Source organism: Simochromis diagramma, unplaced genomic scaffold, assembly GCF_900408965.1.
Source record: "Simochromis diagramma unplaced genomic scaffold, fSimDia1.1 OVJJ01000603.1, whole genome shotgun sequence".
Classification (NCBI taxonomy): Eukaryota; Metazoa; Chordata; class Actinopteri; order Cichliformes; family Cichlidae; genus Simochromis; species Simochromis diagramma.
This window is the reverse complement of record NW_024387414.1, coordinates 19,397,181-19,419,054: the sequence shown is the minus strand read 5'-3', so window position 1 is coordinate 19,419,054 and position 21,874 is coordinate 19,397,181. Positions and strand designations below refer to the sequence as shown.

General features: G+C 41.7%; 1 protein-coding gene across 1 annotated transcript in view; it reads right to left on the bottom strand.

The window, feature by feature from the left end:
- The window catches only part of sbf2 (SET binding factor 2), a 110,030-nt gene that overhangs the window by 27,935 nt on the left and 60,221 nt on the right, over window positions 1-21,874 (bottom strand). Inside the window, 7 exon segments of the mRNA XM_040011959.1 lie at window positions 140-312; window positions 1,331-1,602; window positions 1,902-2,072; window positions 13,775-13,843; window positions 19,982-20,131; window positions 21,363-21,472; window positions 21,584-21,788. Coding sequence (XP_039867893.1) covers window positions 140-312; window positions 1,331-1,602; window positions 1,902-2,072; window positions 13,775-13,843; window positions 19,982-20,131; window positions 21,363-21,472; window positions 21,584-21,788 — 1,150 coding nt within the window.

Genomic DNA, 21,874 nt, shown 5'->3' with positions numbered 1-21,874 from the left:
GCCAGGAGTTTAATGAGCTCACAGGCCTCTGTTGCTGTTGGCCTGAGCTGAGAAAACACAAATCAGAGGTTTTACTCTGAATACAGCTGAGGGAATCAGGGTGGTGACAGAGAGTGAATAAATACAGTTAGTGCTGTACCTGGGATCATGCTGTGCAGGCTCTTAATGTGCTCCTGTGTCACGCCGCTCTCTGTGCACACCTTATCGATGAAGCGGGCCACAAACCGAACCACAGAGTTGGCGACGTCGCTGTTTTCCGAGTCCTCAAACCCACTTTCAGTATCAAAGCTCTCTGCCACACTGCCAGCAATGCTGCAAACACACACGATGACACAATGAAAATGAGAAAGGTCAAGCCACCATGCCCAGGAGGAGATCTGATCCTAGATGTGAAAGTTGTGTGCTGACAGACATGGATTTAAACATGCACTGTGCTAAAGAGCAGTGAAGGTGAGAGTGATTTGCAGCCTGGCATGAGCTGAGTGCTGATGCCTGGATCGCTGGCTCAGACTCTATTATCCAAGGAGAATGTTTCACATGAGAAACTGATGCAACTTTCCTTTTGGATGCACAAATACTAAGTGATGAAATCCAAATGTCCTCTGTGGGAAGCAAACAAGTCTGGGGTGAAAGCAAAAGAAATTGAAAGAACTTTTCCACATAAATACATTCTTGGCTGCAGCTTTTCTCTCATCTTATTATAAATAGAAACAAAACACATTATAAAATAGCGACATTGTGTTCTTGTGCAATTAGGAACAAAATGTAAAAAACTGCAAAAAGCTACATCCTCCTGACCTTCAGTTAAACAAGAAATGACAACAAGAAAATCTACATGAATACCCTTCGGTTTTCAGGGCAAGACGTTCAAGGAGGGGATCTTCCCCTGTTTAATTGACTCCACAGTTGGTATAGAACATAGGAAATCACTCCCACTCTTATTTTGTTTGGTTTGGGTGAGTACAGCGTAGCTCCAGTATAAGACAACCTGATGGTTTTAAAGTTTCCAGCAGAAGTAAATGAGCCGCACACTTGTTTCGTGCAGTAGCGATGTGAGCCCACAGGATGGATGTGGTCCGGAAACAGAAGGGGAGCTGCGATCCATTTGGCTAAATAGGAAGGTATCATGTAGACCGCAAGCTCTGCCACATCCACCCACATGCTTATCATCACCTTATTAAGAGAAGCACACATACTCCCAAATCATGAAACCCAACATGGAAGTTTCCTTCCAGATAAGACTAATCGCTCTACCTTGCAAATGCAGAACAAGCCAAAAAACATTAAAAAGGTTGCAGTCGGGTTTAAGATGTTAAACCGCTCTCCTGACCTGTTTGTCACAATGCTGTTACTGCCGCTCTCCCAGTCAGTTGCAGGGGTGTTGCGCAGCAGCTTGTTCTTGCTGCTGTCCAAAGGCACCAGCAGGTAAACCATGAGGCTCGCGTAGTGGATGGCCTGGCTGAACACGGTGCTCTCCTCGTTCTTCACGAGCTCCTGCTGCTTGTCTTTGCTCAGACTGGGCCATAAACGCAGCTGCTCTGCTGCTAGGTCCATGGCTGTCTGCTCTTCATCTCGGTCCGCTGCAGGCACGGCACCGGCATCCTAAAGGAGGTAGAAGCAGAAAATAAACATCTTAACAGCCTGCTCAAAAACTTGTTTTGACATTCATACTGTCTTTGAATGTAACTTTGCTAAAGAAGCCAAATGTCATAGTTTGTTGAGCTACTTAAAACCAAGATTGCTTTGAAAAGCGTTATTTTGCATTTATATTCGGATATTTGCTTGAAAACGACATATTAGTAATAAATTATAATAAAATTATTTTCTCACTCTGATTTTTAGTTTAATAAGACTTAAAATTGTTACAAAATGTGCAACAGTCCCTCCTATCCCTGTTTTACCTTTAACGTGGCGGTGACGCCCCCCTTTTCCTCCGGGGTGTTAAGATAAAGGGCTCGGATCTGGCTTTGTACTTCGCTGTAGAAAGTGGCTTCCCAGAACTGCTGGTTGGTCCAGATGGGATGGTCCTGTATGCAGGTGTAGGCAAACTGGTTCACTCCCGGAGCCAACTTCTACAAGGCAAAACGGAGATCACACAGTGAGGACAATGTGGACAAAAAAAGAGAAAAGAAGCAAGATTACACAGCAGGCTGTTTGGTGGTTAGTTTTCTATGTGGGGCTGATTGTTCACTGGATTTGTGACCGACACTGCATGTTTGTGTAGACACGCGATCTTGTGTAGAAAGAGAAAAGAGCCCTCGTGAATTTAAATCTTGGGGGTTATTAAATGACTGACTGATGGAGTAAAAACATAAAAAACAACCTAAAACAAACAAAAAAAGGATAGAAAAAAAAAGTTTATGTCAGCTCTGACAATAAAGGAAACTCACCAGATGTTTGACTGTCGGGCTTAAAAACAACGAATGACAGTCTCATTGTTTACAATTAAATATATGTTAGGACAGCAACTTCATTTCCTGTTTTCATAAAATTGAATTCATGTATCAACTAAAAACCTGACAAAGTCAATCAAATCCTTTTTCACCCCCCGTGAGGACAAACACACTGGAGCATGTGGCTCCACAGCCAAACAAAGACACACAACTTCATTTTAAATTCTGATGGAAATCAAAGCGGGGACGCAAATCATCTGCGGTACTCGGCAAAAGTCTTGAATCAACCCCAAAGGAGGCAGACTTTCTTGGAATTTGTAAAGTGCTCTTGAGCAATAGTTCCCCAGCTTTCTGAATAGCTATCAAAACTTTTCTTTGGACACTGGCTGCTTTTTCAGTATTTTTCAGAAGAATTGAAGAACACCTTCAATTTTCAATCTAACAATGATTCCAAACACACAGACAATGGTGTAAAAGCAAACCTAGATAGAAATAAACGCTCAAGTGAACACCATCAGTCATGGTGTGGTCTCCCCAGAATGGAGATCTCATCATTACCGCAGCAGTGAGGGATCATTTTGAGAGAGAATGGAATAAAAAAAGGCAGCAAACATCCAAAGAAGAGCTTTAAATGTCTTTCAATAAATCTGGCGATGTATTCCTGAAGGCTACTACTAAAGAAATTACAAAAAAGTTTACCTAAGAGTTCAGGCTGTGTTCAAGCATAAAGCTGGTGATTCTTTCGTGCTTGTTAGAACTGTACAGACTCTGTTTTTGCCTGATATACTGTTTTTTCAAAGTATGTTTAAACAGGTTTCAATAAATCATTATCATTTTGTGTGGTTCAAGACTTCTTACTGCATAAACACAATTATCAAGCCATGAAAATACACATTGGACTCGGGTCTAGAGCCTAAACGTTTCTCTTTTTGTTCTCCTGAAGATGAATACAAACACTCCCCCAGCCTGAGCTAAAATATCCTGCATGCATTATTGGAGATATAACTTCTAATATTAGAAGTTAACAGATAACAACTCCTACTGATGAAGCAGCACACGTTCTTGTGCCTACACTAGTGAAAAACAGTGTTGTTGTTTTTCACTAGTGTAGCCCAAGCAGTGAATCACCTGCTGCTTACAAAAACAGATTCTGAACATACTGTACCGTCCTCAGCACAAGACATGAACGTTGCTGCACACTGTACTGTAATAACACATGTTTAACCATGCTGGAAGTGGTGGGGAAGCAAAAAAATAAATCAATCACGCCACGAACAACACGATCCAAATACAAGCACGGCGTGCCATTAAATTATCATCACAAACCAATCGCCCACAACCGTCCACCTCCCTTCAAAGTCTGACAGCCATATGTAAGGCTGAAGGCTTTTATTAGATTAGCTTCTGAACCCTCCCCCTGAGCCGGACACAACACGGTGGTTTCTATTATCACTTTATAGTTTGCCTTTGAAGGATGAGAACTTTGGAGTTGGGGGTTACTGTAATTATAACAGACAGAACCAAAACAGTTTTATTCCCAGTGAAATGGGCCAGAAGCCAGAAGCCAGGAGAGCTGGGAGCTAATGCCCGCAGCTGCAAGCACATAGCACTGATAACGCAAGTCTTTCTGGAGCTGTGTCTTGTTAGCGGTTTATGGGTGTTAACAGGTCAGCGGTTTTTCTTTATAATTCAGACAAATGTGGTTTTCCGCCTTAATAACACATGTAATTGAAGAAGAGCTGGCAGATATGTCTTACTGTTTAAAAAATGTGTAGGTTAAACCTCTTGAAAGAAAGAATCATTCTGACATGTTGACACACAACCGAAGCAGAGCCCTCCTCCGCTCGTCTAATATTAGATTACCCAAATGAAACCGCTTTTTCGGGAAACATGACTCTGCTGAGCGCAGCAGATTTTCATGAGTTTTCAAGGTGTTTAAAATAAGAAGCAATAACATCCTGCTGGCTGATGACAGAGGCCAAGACAGATTCAAATGATCACAATTTAGAACAAGAATGTGAAATAACAGTGTAGGTTACTAAAGGTCAGCTGTTTTTGTTGTAGCTTTTTACCCTTTATTTAATGTTTTAGGTGCATCATTTTACATTGACTCAAACCATGAATACTGCAGTTATATAGTGCAGCTCTGCAGTGGTAGTGCAGATCCTGCACTGGTTGGGGCATTTCTTTGTGTCTCCACAGGTACCTTCAGCCCCACAGATTAAAGAGGCAGGATATACCATGCAATGAAGAACTGATATGATATTAAGATATACACTCACTGACCACGTCATTCCACCTGTTCAACTGCTGTTAACTCAAATATCTAAATTAGTCAATCACATGGCATAAAAATAAACACTGAGGCCTGTAGGCATGGTCAAGACGACATGCTGAGGATCAGATGGAGGATCAGAAATGGGCACAAAGGTGAATTAAATGACTTTGCTGAACTGCTGATGAACTGAGAATTTCCCACACAACTATCACTAGTGTTTACTAGTAAATGTCTGGAGTCAGTCTGCCAACTTGAGGTCAGACTGACTCGAGCTGACAGAAACACAAGAGTAACTTCAAGTAATTCACCTGTTAAAACTAAGGTAAGAGCATCTCTGAATGAACAACAAGCAGACGGGCAACAGAAGTATAAAACCAATGCACCATCATCACCTAAGAACGGGAAACTGAGGCTACCAAAACAGAAGATTGATGTCTGATGAGACTCAATTTCTGCTGGTACATGGCATGTTATTCAGTTCAATTCAATTCAGTTTTATTTATACAGTGCCAAATCACAACAACAGTCACCTCAAGGCGCTTTATATTGTAAGGTAGACCCTACATTAATACATACAGAGAAAACCTCAACAATCATATGACCCCCTATGAACAAGCGCTTTGGCGACAGTGGGAAAGAAAAACTCTCTTTTAACAGGAAGAAACTTCCAGCAGAACCAGGCTTGTTTGTGGATGTAAACAATGGTTTAAGGCTGCTGCTGGTGTCATGTTGTCAGGTATATTTTCTTGCCACACTTATCCATCCCTTTATGACCACAGCGTACCATCTTGTGATGCTACAAAGTTCAAATTATCTCAAACTAATTTCCTGAACATGACACTGTACTCCAATAGAGTGACTATGGACTGGGGTGGAACAGGAGATTCACATCATGGATGTGCAGTTGACAAATCTTCAGCAAATGTTTGATGTTGTCAAACTGTTTAATATGGACCAAACTCTCTGTTCTGAAGGCAAAAGGGGGTCCAATCCTTGAGGCAAGTATAATGAATGGATGGTGAATGTATACGTGGTGGCAAGCCCAATATGTTGGTCAGAATACTACTATAGAAATAATGTTGAGTTTTTCATGAGAAAAACAAAGTATTTTCCATTTGTAACAGCTCCTCCTGCAGGGCCTTGCCATCAACTGTTCCTAAATGATGCCTCAGCACTATGACACACAGTTTACCTCTCCTTCCATTTAAACCACTCATACTAGACACAGATTTCACCTGACGCTTAAATGCAAGCTGCCGGAAGACATACTTGTAGACAACATTAGGATGTCATTATGAGAACACGTGTAGATAAACTGTTTCCGCAGAGCTAAATTGATCACAGCTATAAATAAATACTGACAAATAGGAACAGAATAGCAGCCCCCTAGATGGTACTGTGTGCTAGCCTTTGCCAGTGTCTTGCAAGAGATGCTGCGAGGGAGTGTGTAGTTTGTGTAGGAGGGTCCGAGTGTGTGCGATTTGTTAGTGGCTGTACTTTCTTGACTTATCAGGAGTTTTGTAGGTCATTTCGACCCAGGTTGGCTCTTACTCATTTGTAAAGCACCAGACAGATGTGCAAGGAGGAAGGGAAAAGGAAAGGAGAAAAGAAAGGAAAGGGAGGAGGAAAGAATAGAAGGAAGCAAAGATGAAGGGAAGGAGGGAGTATACCACTATTAGCCCCATCTGGCTGTGTGATCAGTGAAGAGGAGGAATGCAGGGCTTGGTAAAAACAAGCTGAAAAAAACAAAACAAAAAAACACAAGGGGAGACAGAAAGGAGAAAAAGCCGTGCACAAGTCAGAGTAATTAGGCTATCAGGATTTAGAATCCCACTTTAGAATCTCACTTTGAACTCTGATTTTATCCAGAGGTTCATAATATGATTGATAACCGCCTCAGCCATGCAGCGTTATGCATGTCCGCTGTCTCTGAGATGGTGAATGTTGTCGCTGAAGGGAGGACGCACTTGCATGCAGACTGCTATATCTGATACGTCGCCGGCTTCGGGGCAGCAACATTATTTACGCGCTTTGGAAGAATTCATAGCATTCCTGAACTGTTGATATAAAAACAATCATCATTTCTGGAGCAGCCTTGAGTGAGAATGCACGCTTGACCCGAACACAATCCATCTCCGACTTTTGCAATTCTTGCACGAGTGCGCGCATTGCGAGGAGAGCTACTAAAGTCATGAAGCGTCTAAAAGCCTGCCTTCAAATAGCGTATTCAAGTCAAACAAACAAAGAAACACATGCCGACAGTCATACTAATAAACATGCCTATCATGGCATCCACAACTGTGCAAAAACACAATGTACAAGTAACATAAATGTTCCAAAAGAAAAATGAAAACACAGATACGGTGAGGCATTTTGGAGATAGTCAGGGGTCACCAAGTACGTCATCTTCCTTGTGGGGACAAAGTGGAGAGCAGTTTGACAGAACGAGCTGCCAAATGCCTCCAGGCATAAACTCTGGATGAAAGAATGCTAACAGTCAAGTGCTCTTGTTGTGCAAGTCATCCAGTCTTGTGTTTGGGTTTTCAAACGGCTGCTGCATTCAATCTGCATTTTCCCCCACGCGGAGGCATTTAATCTGGTGACACATTCAAATGTCAGGAGAAAGGGATCAGGTGGGGCAGTAAAAGGGCAGAATAACACTTCCATGCATCAATGACACCCGTTCATCTCCTGATAAACCCACGTCTCACTAGACAATGCATAAGAGAAGACCTCGCCTTTAACAAATGGGCCGCTGTCCAAAGGCTGCGAGGCATTTAAATAAAATTTACCTGCACAGGCCAAATGACATGCATGATTTAGACTAGACATTCTGTAATATTTACACTGTTTTAGTGTGAGCAAAACATTCAGGGGAGGGATAAGCTGAGGGGAAAGCAAAACAACTTAATAGAGAATTTGGGTCAATAACATAGGGTTTTAGTGTGAATTATATGGCCAGCCATAAGAATAAACACGGTCTCTATCCAGCAGCTTCAGGGACATGAGTTGAGAGCGAGAGAGAGAGAGAGAGAGAGAGCGAGAAAGAGCGAGAAAGAGCAAGAGAGAGCGAGAGAGAGAGAAAGCTTCCCACATTACCCGACCTGGAGACTCAAAGGCCGTGGGGACAGTGCCACTGTAAGCATGAACACACTGTGAGCCTGCCAAAGTCTGGCCAAGAATATCAAACAGGAACTTGACCAATGTCTGACTCCTAACCTTGAACTAACAGTCTTTAAAGTGCACTGTCTGAACAGAGGAAGGATAATTTTTACCCAAAGTTTGGCTTGTAGTGCAAAAGGAAAAGTTTTTTCCCCACAGTGAGAAATCTGCATCATTGATTAAAGTGTGCTTAGACTCTGACTCAAATGAAAACAAAAAATAGAAACTGATTTTTCTTTGAACCATTTTATATCAAAATTGCAAAAATTCCTGCTTAGGAGACTCTTTCAAGACTGTTACAATGGAAATTATTTGAAAACTTGGAAAACCTTTTCTCATGCAACAATGGTACTGGACTGTTACACTTTATTGCAACAAATCAAACTTCGTCTCCAGTGTGGTTCTCATGCAGGATTATGAGATTACGGCAGTTCAAGTGAAGGTCATTCATCTAAATGGGCGATCGTGGCTCAAGAGTTGGGAGTTCGCCTTGTAATCAGAAGGTTGCTGGTTCGAGCCCCGGCTTGGACAGTCTCGGTCGTTGTGTCCTTGGTCAAGACACTTCACCCGTTGCCTACTGGTGGTGGTCAGAGGGCCCGGTGGCGCCAGTGTCCGGCAGCCTCACATCTGTCAGTGCGCCCCAGGGTGGCTGTGGCTACAATGTAGCTTGCCATCACCAGTGTGTGAATGGGTGGATGACTGGTTGTGTAGAGTGCTTTGGGGTCCTTAGGGACTAGAAAAGCGCTATAAAAATACAGACCATTTACCATCTAAATGTGTGGTTTATTGGGCCTCTCATTTATACAATAGGTGCCTTTTAGGTGAGCATTCATCACAGCTTTATTACACAATTATGGAAAGTCCTGCAGAAGGCAGTATTACTCAGAATACTGCAGAAGCAGTATTACTCAGGACAAGATAAATGACATGCTCTTGTTCTATGGGTTCTGGAAAAACAGGAACACATCTTTACACAATTTTGAAAATATTCAGTCAACGGATCAAGGAATGATTAAACTGTGAGACCTCACCTCTCTGAAGTGAGGACTACAATGTCATTTGATTTATTTTTGTGTTGGAGATGCTTATGGATAGACTTTGCTGCTTTCTGATGGTGCACTTATGTAATGAACTAAGACAAAAGCCTTCTAGAAACAGCTGGAAGCAACAGCCTGCCCAGACAGGTTAGTCTGAGTATTTCACAGACTCCTGGATTTTTAAACATTCAATGCAACCATCACTAGCATTTACAGCGGATGGTCTGAAAAAGAGCTTCAGTGGGCGGCAATCTTTTTGTGAAAATGTCTTGTTGATGCTAGAGGTCAGACTGCTTCGACCTGACAGAAAGGCACCAGCAACTCAAATGATCACTGGTTATAACTAAGATATGCAAAGGAGCATCATCAATGCACAAGCGCGTTGAACCTCGAAGCAGATGGACTACAGCAGCAGACGTCCGCAGCGAGCATGAACAATAAACAAAGGCTCCACTGGCTCACCAAAATTGGACAAGAGAGCCAGGTCTGGTCTTGATTTTCGCTGCATCATCTGAATGATAGGGTCAGAATTTGGTGTAAACAATATGACACACAACATCCATCCTGCTTTGTATCAACACTGCAGGCCTTTGTCATGCTGTAATGGTGCGGGGGATATTTTCTTGGCATACTTTGGTCTCCTTAATTCAGAGGTTGGCAACCTGTGGCTGGTGAGCCATGGGTTATAATTAGGGTTAACCGTAACCCCATTAGTACATATACTATATGTATTAATTTATTCTCTCCCATTACATCTGTCCTCCGTCAACCGCCTGTGTTTCTATAAAGGCTCCTTTGATGTTGAAGGCTGCCGACGCCTGCTTTAGTACCAACTGAGCATTGTTTACCACAAACTACCTGAGTATTGTTGCTGACCATGTCCACCTCCTGATGGCTGCTTCCAGTAGGAAAATGGACCATGTCACGAAGATCAAATTATTTCAAACTGGTTCCTTGAACATAACAATGAGTTCACTGTAGTCAAATAACCTCCACCGTCACCAGATCTCTATCCAAAAGAGCACCCCTGGGATGTGGTGGAACGGGAGATTCACGTCATGAATGTGGAGCCGAGAAACCTGCAGCAACTGTGTGATGCTATCATAAGAAAAGGTATTTTAAGCTAATCCGGCCAAATATGTCCAGGGGCTCTTCAGGCAAACACAACACTAAACAAAAAAAACGTGACTAAAGGAAGGAAAACGTCAGGAGGAAGGAGACAGTAGCCTTTTTCACACAAGACATTTTGAGCAGTCACTGTAGTAATATTAGTAACAGTTTAATTACTACATCCACATGATTTACAGCTTTGGCATGCCACAGTGTCTTTATGTGAAAGCAAAGTAAGAGCATCTATCAAAACTCCTACATCATGTCTTTCTAAGATTGTGTAGGGTTGAGTTTAGATTGGCACTATATGAGGGTTGGGTGACGAATATATATCGACTATCGTTTTTACAAGGACAATTTATTTATTTATTTGCCCATGAGTAAGCTTGCTAATAATGATGGAGCTAATAGAAGCAGTCAACAGAAAAAAAAAAAATAGCGCTGTTTTAACAGCACCCTCTTTCATCTGCGAGCAAATGCACCATCCTCAGAGTGCGCCCAAATGCTTGTTGATGGACCTGCAGACTCTGGTGATAGCCTAGCATACTCAGCCGGATGGTGGACCCGTACGTGCTCATGCAAGTTAGTCTTGTTTGAGTACTTTACTCGAACTATACGTCTGCACAAGCGGCACACCACTTTGGTTACATCCTTAAGTTTGCCTCTTTCATCCCAAATTGGTGACTTTATTTATTTTTTTTAGTGCTGTCAGCGTTAACGCGCCGTCATCACCGATTAACAATTAACCCATCTGGAGCGCAGACTGAGTCAAAATCCCTGAAATGTCTCTATCAACATATTTCGGGCAGTTTGTCCAAAGTTCGTTCATTCTGCGCTTCAGATGGGTTGATTGTGTTAAAAATTTTAATCGCGTTAATCGTGATGACCGCGTTAACGCTGACAGTCCTAATGTTTTTTATGGAAATTAGTTTGTCCATGTTCGGACTTCTTCTGTGTTGTAAACGTGCAAATCAGTCCGTGCATGATTACATTGCTCCGCCCATCAAAAGGTCTGTGCATGTGCGAATATATCGCCCATCGTCGATTATTGGACTGACGATTGCCAGTTGGAAAATTTTTACATATCGCCCAACCCTACACTATATTAGAGATGGACCGATCCGATATTAGGTATCGGTATCAAAAATACTTTTTGATACAAGATTTTTCTTAGCTGCATACACAAATGTGGAAATAATGAATAAAAATATTAAACATGTACAGAAACATGTGAAACAGGGTATGGAAATCAATTGTGAGATATCAGATCATGCATGTCTCACAGTCCCCACCCAAAATGACAGCTGCTGCCATGCTCCATTACCACGCTTTGTTTTTCTCACATTTCCACTGCATGATCCTTGTTTTATTAAACCAGAGATTACAGACATTTTTGGCAGATTCCTTCGTGACCTCACTTTACTTTTCCCCCTTTGGATGAAACACAGCTCAGTGCTGTCATTAATTCCAATCATCTGTAAACAACAAAGAAAAATGGCTTTCTCTAAATGTCTTTACTTCTAACAAGCTGTCTGTGCCACAAAAGGCATTATTTTTAATCTTCTAACTGAAAAGGGAGGAAATCGCTGCAGTGTGTGGTAACTGTGACTTATGATCAGCTAACATAGTTGAGACAGAAACCACTTTGTAACGAGAAGTAATTTTACATGAGAGAAAGTTTCAGTCCTGGTGGGTTTGAAGAGAAACGAGAAAAACAACAAATATCAAACAAAGTTACATCAGCCTGTGGCATGTGAACTGAATAAGTCATGTGGTGGCACAGAGCAGGCCAGTTCCCAGTCCAGCCCATCAGGGTACGGCACTGGTATCCAACAAAAAGCCAGTGTGGACAGTTGTGTCTGTTCCTATAGCAACAAGTAAGCTGCAAGGACATAGTTGTGGTTGATTAGATGATTTGGAAACCAAAGGCCACGGCTGGCTTTAAAATACTGTGTGCTTCTAGCAGGGGTCGAAAAGTCAAGTAAGCAGTTCTTTCTCTGGTTATTCCCTGTGTAGAAACTTCTCTATTGTGAAGGCAATGTTAAGTTAAGGTCAACTACCACTTGAAACTCTTGGGCTGCCAGTAAAATTGATGATTGAGAGGTGTGCGGTGTGGGTCATGGGAAAAAAGAAGGTTTACTGACATGGACAAGCATGTAACAGACGCTGTATCCAGCTTGTGGTTACATTTTGACTGACATGCATCTCGCTACCCAAATATCTTCAATAAAACTAAGACAAAGCTGATATATCTGCATTTTATTAGTCGAAATCCGCTGTTACTGCACTTCACTGTTTATGCATTATCACACTTGCGGTGGCAGTTAGGGCAGGGCGAAGACAAGGGAAATGGTTAACAGTTCAGTTCCTTAAACCAGCTGTGCACACAAGCCCATCTACAATTCACAACAGCCAGCAAGAAACCAAAACACAGAAATTCACAAGACCTCCAAAGTGGAATTACAGACAGTGATGGTCCAATATACTGACAGAAACTGCCCAGTTTAATGTAATCCCCAGAGCTGATCTGTTCAACAGGAGTCAATGTTTGCAGGTTCAGTTTGATGAGATTTAGGAGCAACATATTTAACATGTTTAGGCTGACAGGTTTAAAAGAGTCCAGTCCGGTACCATCTGTCAATGCGCTGATAAGCTCAAATCAATAATTTATCTAAGATTGTTTTAAATATTTAGAGACAGTAGTTTCACTTATTAAACTAGACTATATGCATGGCTAGAAACCACAGGGGTAAGTGAATATTTGCATTCAGCTGTGTGGAAAAATAAAGTTCACAGGTATCAATGCAGTCATGTGAAAACCTAAGCACACTCCTTGATAGATTATATTGTAAAACCACCTTTAGCAACAATAGCTTCCAACGTGGTTGCAAAACAAGCCCAAATAATCAAATCACCCCTTCACCACCGTGGTTAGCAGTGGGTAGGTGGTCAGGTGTTTCTGCTGATATGATGGATTTCTCCATTTTGGTCTAACTGTCCAAAGGACATTGTTCCAGAGATCTTGTGGTTTCTTCAGATGCACCTAAGTCGCGCTGCTACACAATATTGTCAACAGTATTTTTTCTTCTGCCTTCACAAGCTTATGAATTCAAGTGACATGCCATTCTTAATATAATCTTATGATCTTTAATATGATATTGACCCTCGCTTTGCAGTTATACCAGCTTCAACTCTTCTGGGAAGGCTTTCTACAAGGTTTAGGACTGTGTTTATGGTCATTTTTGATGATTCTTCCAGAAGTGCACTTGTGAGATAAGATGCCGATGTTCGACGAGAAGGCCTGGTCTCCATTAATTCATCCCAAAATTGTTCTATTGGGTTGAGGTCAGGGTTCTGTGCAGGCCATTCAAGTTCTTCGACACCAAACTCACTCATCCATTTATGAATCTTGCTTTGTGTATTAGTGCCAAGTCATGTTGAAACAGGAAGGGACCATCCCCAAACTGTTCATTCGTCACTCCAGAGATCACGTCTCACTGCCCTAGATTCCAGCGGTGGGGTGCTTTACACCACTGCATCCAACACTTTGCATTCTGCTTGGTGATATGAGGCTTGAATGCAGCTTACTTACTATATTAATTCTTATCGAAGCATCAAAGGTTTGCCTAGTTCTTCACAGGACCGCAGAAAGCCTGGGGAAACTTTCTTTTTCACATAAAAAAGTTAAACTGATCCCTTAGATGATATAGATGGCATTGAGAAAACAGGTGGAGCAAAAGATTTACATTCAAGGCACACACTTCTATGCTTTGATAGAATTATTATTTCCTTACCCTGTAAAATGCTGTTGACAGGGGCAGCAGTGCAGCAGCCACCGTGAACTCCTCAGAGGTGGAGCAGTCCTGCGGGGTGAAAAGTAAGAGAGAAGTGAGAACAGGGCAGGAAACAAAGCATGGTGCGAAACTCGGAGAGAACATCTTTTCAACCCTACTATCATCAGGTTTGATAACTTTGTGTGAAAAATATTTTATGATGTCAACACAATTTTAAATTGCACGACAACAGCAGAAACATGGTCTTTGAGGGCTCTGCTGATCAACAGCTACAAATTAGCAATGCAGAAATGTGACTTTGGGAGAACTTTGGGTGGCAAAGAATCCATCTTCAGCATTTCTAACGTCCTGTTACATAAAGACACTGTTCTGTTAAATGTCAGAGCAAAGCTCAAAACCAGGCCTGCCAAATCCCCTCACTCTGCTCTTTTGCACCGTTATGACATATGCTTTCAATCTTCTTATATAATTCCTGCCTTGACACGACTGTCAGTGTGTCCCAGTCTTCAATTTATTGATATTGATTCAGCTAGACTGCCATACAAGGCTAATTAAAAAAATAATAATCACAAAATGTTGCGTAAAGTGCAGTTATTTTGGCCATTAATCAAGCATCCACGACCAGCCAGAAAGCAAATTCAATTTTCTTTTTTTTTTATAGGTGTTTTTTTTTATTTCAAAAGGGATTGGTTGAAAATATTCCCTCTTTGACATTTACACACCATTCCAATGAGTCTCTGTATCTGAGACTGTTTCAGGTCAGAGAGGCGGTGCTTAACAGCACTTTTAAAAGGATGGCATTAAGACAAAAATCACTACACGGGAGGCTGAAGGTGGGAGGCGCTTAGGGGCCCAAACTAAACTTTTCTTACACAGACCATAGAAAACAATGGGGAACAAAAGAAAAAGAGTCGAGTTGGACTCAAAAGTGCTTCACCCACAGGAAATTGGTACTTATGTGCAGTAAGCTTTGTTGGGATTTATTCGTTGAACTCTGCAAATGAAAACAGCCAGAGGAAACTTGATTTAAGACCATGTACAAACAACAGCACTGATTCTGACCTTGTGCCGCACCGGATAACCCCGAGTCATTAAAAAAAACCCCAAAAAAAACCTGTATGACAAATGTTTTCATATTTAATGTATTGGTTTTAGACCAACGTCACGTGAAAATGAGACTCTTAAAACCATGACTGTGTTCTTCAAAAACAACATACTATCAGAGTGCTTCATTTTGGAGAGGGAGATAGGCAGAGGAATGCTCCACTTTCTGATAGCGGTCTGTAATGGGGGGCCCTCTTGCCGCCACTCCTGAAAATGCGCACAGGCAAGAATGTACAAAGGGGAGAAAATGCAAAACACATGAAAGCCAGTGCCCCCCCGTCGACAAAGCAACACAGTTTCTGCTTTAGTTTTCTTGTTGCTAGTTTTTTTCTTCTTCTTTGCAGTCATTGGGGCTGTGGTAAAATGTTCCAGCTTACTGGAGCGGCACCAAAGCATTGTTTACCCAGCATCCTCGACAAAGCTGCAGGTCACTGGAGTTCATGGACCCCAGACAAAATAGAACAACAAGTGGAAATGCACAGGCAGAAGAGTGTGACTATTTTACAAATGAGTACTGTTCCAAGGAAAAAAACCAGAAATTTAGCGATGACCGGAGCCTTTTTAACCAAAATGGTCCAAGAATGGCTGGAGGTGGGAAAGGGGAGGGGTTTAGATACTTCACCATATCACCTTTCATATAAAGAAGACTTAATCGGCTTCACTTAAGCCACACTTAACCTCCACCTTAATCTCCTGTGAGCAGACAGAGAAGATAAGTGACAGCTCAAAAGCTTTTGAGGTCGAGTAACAAAGTGAAGAGATAGCAGTGAAATCTCCAGCAGATTAGACTGAATGAGTGCTTGTAGTCCATCAAACACTTGACAAAAAGGTACTGCATTAAGCACTCAGTCATTCTCACAGCATCCACATGGTTCATGGTGGGGAACTCGTCCTTAACATATGTTATTTGGGTTTTCAAGAATAGAGGGAGAAGAAGATGTTGCTGTTTGCACGAACACCCTGCAGCCTCCATTTCCTTCCATTATTTACTATGTGTCTAACCTTTTTCCCTCATTCTTTAGCCTGCTGGAGCTATAACAGCGAGGATGACTAACACCGTTATTCTGTTTCAGACACGTATGCACTGGACAAACACAAGGAGGCTGTCAGCATGTGACACAAAACGCTGTAGGATGTGAGCAAACACTAACTTCCTGTGTTAGCACCTTCCAGGAAAGCTGTGGGATGACACTTGCGGCATGCATTTATGAGACTTTCACGGCAGAGGGCAAACAGAGCAGCGCCTGCCTCATAGCCTATTACTGTTAATTGCGTCTGGAATTACGAATAGGAAAAGGAATTAGGAAAAAATAAGCAACATAGCTGACATTTGTGTCACCCGGATGAGCAATAAACAGAAATTCCGTAGTGAAAGCAAGATATCCGATTAGCACTGATGTTTACCTGGCCACACTGGTGCACATCCTTGAGAAACATTTATCCGAACATGGGAATGATACTAAGTACAGATTCCCAGTGACCAGTGAGTTACATAAGGCAGTCCATTAGGACCACTAAGGCAGACAAGAGGGCATTTTCTCACAGCAAGAGACTAATTTATGAGCTAAATAATGTACAAATGTAATCACTAATAACTATTAATGGAAATGTTCAAAGTGATTAAAGTGCAGCGGGTAGAAATTAAGCTAGAGTGGGTGGACGGGTGAGGGTAAAGGGTACATCAGGGTTCATCAGCTCAGATGTGGCAACATGCAGTCCATATAGGACAGTTAGATGGAGCTCACCCTCCACCCGACAACAACATCTATGCTTAATATGCATTACTGTACACTTTTCCATGTCACACGTTTGAGGTCGGGATCATAAATGACGCATGGACTCTGCGCCGAGGCGATCTCTTCCCATAGACCTCGGACTCTGACACCCTCTCACAGTAAACCTCCATTCGGAGCGTGTCCGTGAGCACCATCATGACGCTGCAGGCCATGAGAGAGCAGAGCACAGAAGGCTAATAATCCTATCAGACAGGAAATGGTTGGAATGCCAGGACACATCCACAGCAGGGCTTGTTCCCCCACATGGTTTGCGCAACTTTTACTTCTAAATGCTAGAGCATTGACCAGCGCATGCACGCACATGCGCACGCACACTCATATAAATGAGCAATTAACATAAATGCCTCAATAAGGGGGGTATTACTCATGGCAGACAAACACAGCAGAGATAAGGCCAACAACAGATGTTTAAACAGGAAAAAATGCACAACTGTAAATTTCTTACAGACACTCACAGATTGTTAGCGCGCCTAACGAGATAGCCAAAGAAAGAAAAGCTAGTTAATACATACTTCCAAGGTACAGTTTCATCTGATTCCAGCGCCTCAACCTTTAGCCTACTCTGTGGCGCACGCACTACTCAGCACTTCCTGCTAACTCTTTCAAAGGAAAACTCTGATTGTAACCAGAAAACAGAAAAGTCACACAGCCGTTGACAGTTTAACGATAAATGTTGTAAGTGGTTTCTTAATGATGATGTCACTGCAAATCAACGTGTCAGATCAACACACGCGCCACAAATACTGAGGCGGCATGTGGCTGTCATCACGCAAGAAGCATGAACATTTTTTGCAGAATAGGTCACTTTGGCTTTGTGAAGCTCTGAAGGACCTTTGAACACGCACACACAGACACAATCCGGCCGGCCGGGGCGCGCTCTGTGACATCTTTATGGGGTCCTTGTTTTGCTGGGTATTGAAACAAAGGCGACGTAGCAGAATTTAAAAGTAATAACTGGCCCCACATCTTAAAATGTATATTTAGATGCCAGACGAACACAAGACCGAGAGCTGAAAGCCAACCTGGCTTTAAGACCAAAAACAAACAATAAAATCTTTAAAAACAACAATAAATGATTCTAAAATTTTTAGAGAAAGGCTGATTACATACTTTGTTGCAATTCATCAAAGTGTACTCCACGTCTATATTTGTGAAATTATTACTTTCTCCTTTGGGGTACTAGTATTTCAGCAAACATGTTTTGTTTATATTCTTTTTAAACATGTTCATGTCTAACATGTAGTTTACAAGAGCAGAACAAATGAAAATAGTGAATATTAGCACAACATGGATGTAGGTTTACTTGCTTGTATTGCAGACAGCACTAAAGATACAGATGACCTATTCATTTTCCTAGAACATACCTGTTCAACAGGTTCATTAGTTTGGGTGAAAGAAAAATTTAAGCCCAGGTTTGCAGATTTTGTTTTGATGGTGAAGACCAAATGACGCACCAGCTTTCATGTAACAACATGAAAGCACGCGTTTGATTTATACTTGAGATAGAATTGAACTAAAGAGGCTGTGCAAACGAGATTTTGGTTTTATAAAGCCTGGGTAAATGCAGACCAGCGATAAAGTCTCTGATCCTGAAAATGAAGACAATCGAACGCCAACAAACTACTTTTCTCTTCCCGTTCTCGAAAGGCCAAATTCATCAAAACTCCATTTGAACAACTCTGAAGCAACGTGCACATTTTGCACGTCCCTAGAGCAGCAGATGGTGGGATTAATTGGTTTTCTGTTATTTGGGGGGGGAATGACTGGAATCTCAAGTCACTCTATAAATGCTGTACTTTTTGACTATTGCTTACATTTTTAAAATCCCTCAGATGGGTTTATTCACACTAATAAAACAAGGGGAACTACCAATTAAGACCAACTGCTCCGTTTGAGTAAAGCTTTACAGACTTTTTATAAGCTGCAAAAAAAAAACCCAACCACACTACGTACTTGCTTTGACAAAGAGCTGAACCACCAGGAGGGCACGAAGAAGACACAAACACAGTATCTGATTAACAATGAGAAGCATTGTTAGGTCTTATAGGTCATAAGTCTCATGACACAAGGCCAGACTGTTGCAAATAAAGGCAAACTTTATATGGCTTCAAAGTAGATGTGCCTGATCACAGCTTTTACTTTGAAGATGAACTTTCTCCTTTTCCGGTTTGCATAGCATTTTTTTTATAGTTTCACCATGGCTTGGAGTGTTTTGCAAGTGTTTGCAGATGGGATGGCATCTTCCATGAAACCAGCAACTGCAACCTGCTAGAAACAAAACAATCACAAGGCCATTTTGGATGCACCACTGTGTGCGTCTTTACGACCAATTTCACGCTAAAACTACCAACAACCACTCACCAAACAGTGATGGGATGCACACGCGACTGGAGGTTACCAGCAGGCAAGGTCACTTATCGGTCTTCAAACTTGCATGACTGGGTCTTACCGATTCAATTTCACAGCGACTGCAAGCAACATCCATTGAACAATCGCAGTCTATTGGGGAATATGCACTCTTCCCTCGTGACCAGGGTTTACTAAGTGGTCGCCAACATGTCCCTAAGCCTGTGTGAGACCTTAAGCATTACTATCTGACTCTCTACAGCTAATCTTTTAAACTCATAAAGTCTACTTTGTGATACTGAACTAAAATATTTACATGGATCTGAAAAACATTTTCCTGTATATCAGCTTTAGAAAAAGTGCTTTGTTAAAATAAATCTCAATATTTTGTGGGAATAACACGGTAAATTTGACATTCACAGTTTGGGGAAGCACTCTGGACGACAGCACTGAGTGTCTCAGTACAATTTCAGACTTGCATTGTAAGGAGGAAAAAATCCTTTAATTCATATAAAGTTTTGATAAAATGCATTGCTTTATAAATTCTGAAGCAAGGCCACATAGTCTCTAAGCCATCAGGTTTGTGTAGTTCATTCATTATTTACTTATTCACCATTGATTTTCTTAGAATAACAGAAAAGCTCGTAATCCAAGATGATGTTTAAATTGACTTTTTTGTTAAAAGCAACAGACCAAAACCCAAATCTGGAACAAATAAAGACTTTACAACATTTCTGAACTTTAAACAGTTGATTGATTATCAAAAATTCAGGTATTTAAATTTCTCGATTAGTTGACTGATTGTAGAACGTGACCCCCGCATTGCAGGGGGGAAAAAATCCAGGCTTTTCTAAGGCTGACTGCTTCTTCCTATCTGCATGGAATATTACTGTGCATGTTTACAGTACAGATGTAACAGTCTGTGACTTATGTTGGCAGGTTTATCTGTCACATCACTGACCTGAAGGGCACAGTTCATCATACGAATGATGTAGTCAAACTGTTGGTGGTCCAGTATGGCGCGGTTCTGCTGAACATGGAGACTGAGCTCCTCAGTCAGACATTGGCGGGCTGCCTTGCCTTTCAGCGCACGCAGTGCAGCCGGCAGCGTCTGTTGAAGTGAAGAAAGAGGGAAAGAAGGTTTTAGAAAGAAGTAACAGACCTGTTAAGAGAAGTCAATTAGCACAAGACACAGAAAACTATTAGTAATTTAAAACTGTTAAAAAAACTGAAGACAGGAAACCTTCATTTTATAAAGTATTTGTCAAAAGTGCCATTCACTACAACAACTACAGGAGCACCTACAGTGCTATGAAAATTATTTGCTCTTTCCTGATTTATTATGTTTTTGCAAAGATAAATAAATATAAAATGCTGTTTCTTGCAAACCTATCTGGCCCTATGTGAAAAAATAAAATTCAAGCACACTTGGGTTATGCAGCAGGACAATGATCCGAAACACAGCAGCAAGTCCACCTTCGAAGTGGCCTAGTTAAAGCCTGGACTTAGTTTAAACAGGCCCTTCATGTTGGAAAACTGTCCAATGTGGCTGAATTTAAACAAACCTGCAAAGAAGAGCGGATCAAAATTCCCCCACAGTGATGTGAAAGAGTTATTGCAAATGCTTGATTACAGTTTTTGCTGCCAAGGGTGCCGCAACCAATTATTAGGTTTAGGGGGTAATTACTTTTCCATTACTTTTACTTTTGTTTGAGGAGCTGAAACATTTAAATGTAACAGATTTCCAAAAACAAACAAACAAACAAAAAAAACAGGAAGAACCAGGAAGAGGATAAACACTTTTGCACAGCACTGTATGTATGTCAAAGACTTACAAGTTCACGGGGTGTTCAGAGAATTCCTGCTATGCATTTTTACCCTGTGTGCATGCAGATGCAGGTTCAGGTTATATAACTCCTGTATGAAGCTATAAGGATACATAAAACAACTGGCACTCATCCCATTTTAAACACACTGGAGTCATATTGGACTGAATGCTCACCTATGAACTCCTACAGATGAGGCTGTAGTGTGGAATATAACTTTGAGGAAAGATTCCTGTTCAGCGTAAATACTTGCAGGAACAAACAGATCAGACAGGAATTGATCAATCCCAGTTGTAATTATTGCTTGGCAGCTTAGCCTGGCACAGGGATGCAGAAAGATTGATCACAGGCCTTATTTACTCCTGCTTCTAGGTGTCTGTGTGCCAGCTGGGACATAATAGGACTATAAAGCTAAGGAGAGACCCGCTCCTAAACAGCCTGAAGCTCTGGTGTTACCCAAAGCACGGGTGCCTTATGAATTTGTTTAAAGGTAGAAAAATAAACAGTGTGCATCACCTTTTCAGTCTCCAGAGTCTTGTTGTAAAAGATGAATGAGATGCAGTTCCTCACGACCTCCAGCCTGCGAGCGCTGTTAAACACAGAGTAACTCTTTCCCATGATGGATGCTGGAAAAAGCAAACAGATCGTTGATGAGTCATTTTAATTAAAAATTTACATGCAAAAACTTTTGTGAAATGTATTTTTTGTGCATAATAAGGTTTTAAAGTGAGTCATACCAACAGGTGGTCCAGCGGGTACTACACACTTTTTCTCAGTTCGTGTAGGAAGAGGTGCGCTGCTGTGTTTTGCTGTACCCTCCACCATAAGCTTCTCCACCTTTTCTTCATGCAGCACGGGAAAAGGTATCTGGTGCACGCGCAGGTGGGATCCCTCAGACGGCCGAGGCACTTTCTGGAATGCCATGTGGGGGTTTGGGTTCTCCTAACGTACAACAACCAGGAAACAACATGGATTAATGGGACAGATTTGGAGCAGCACACGTGCAGAGCAGGCTAAGATGAGGAAAT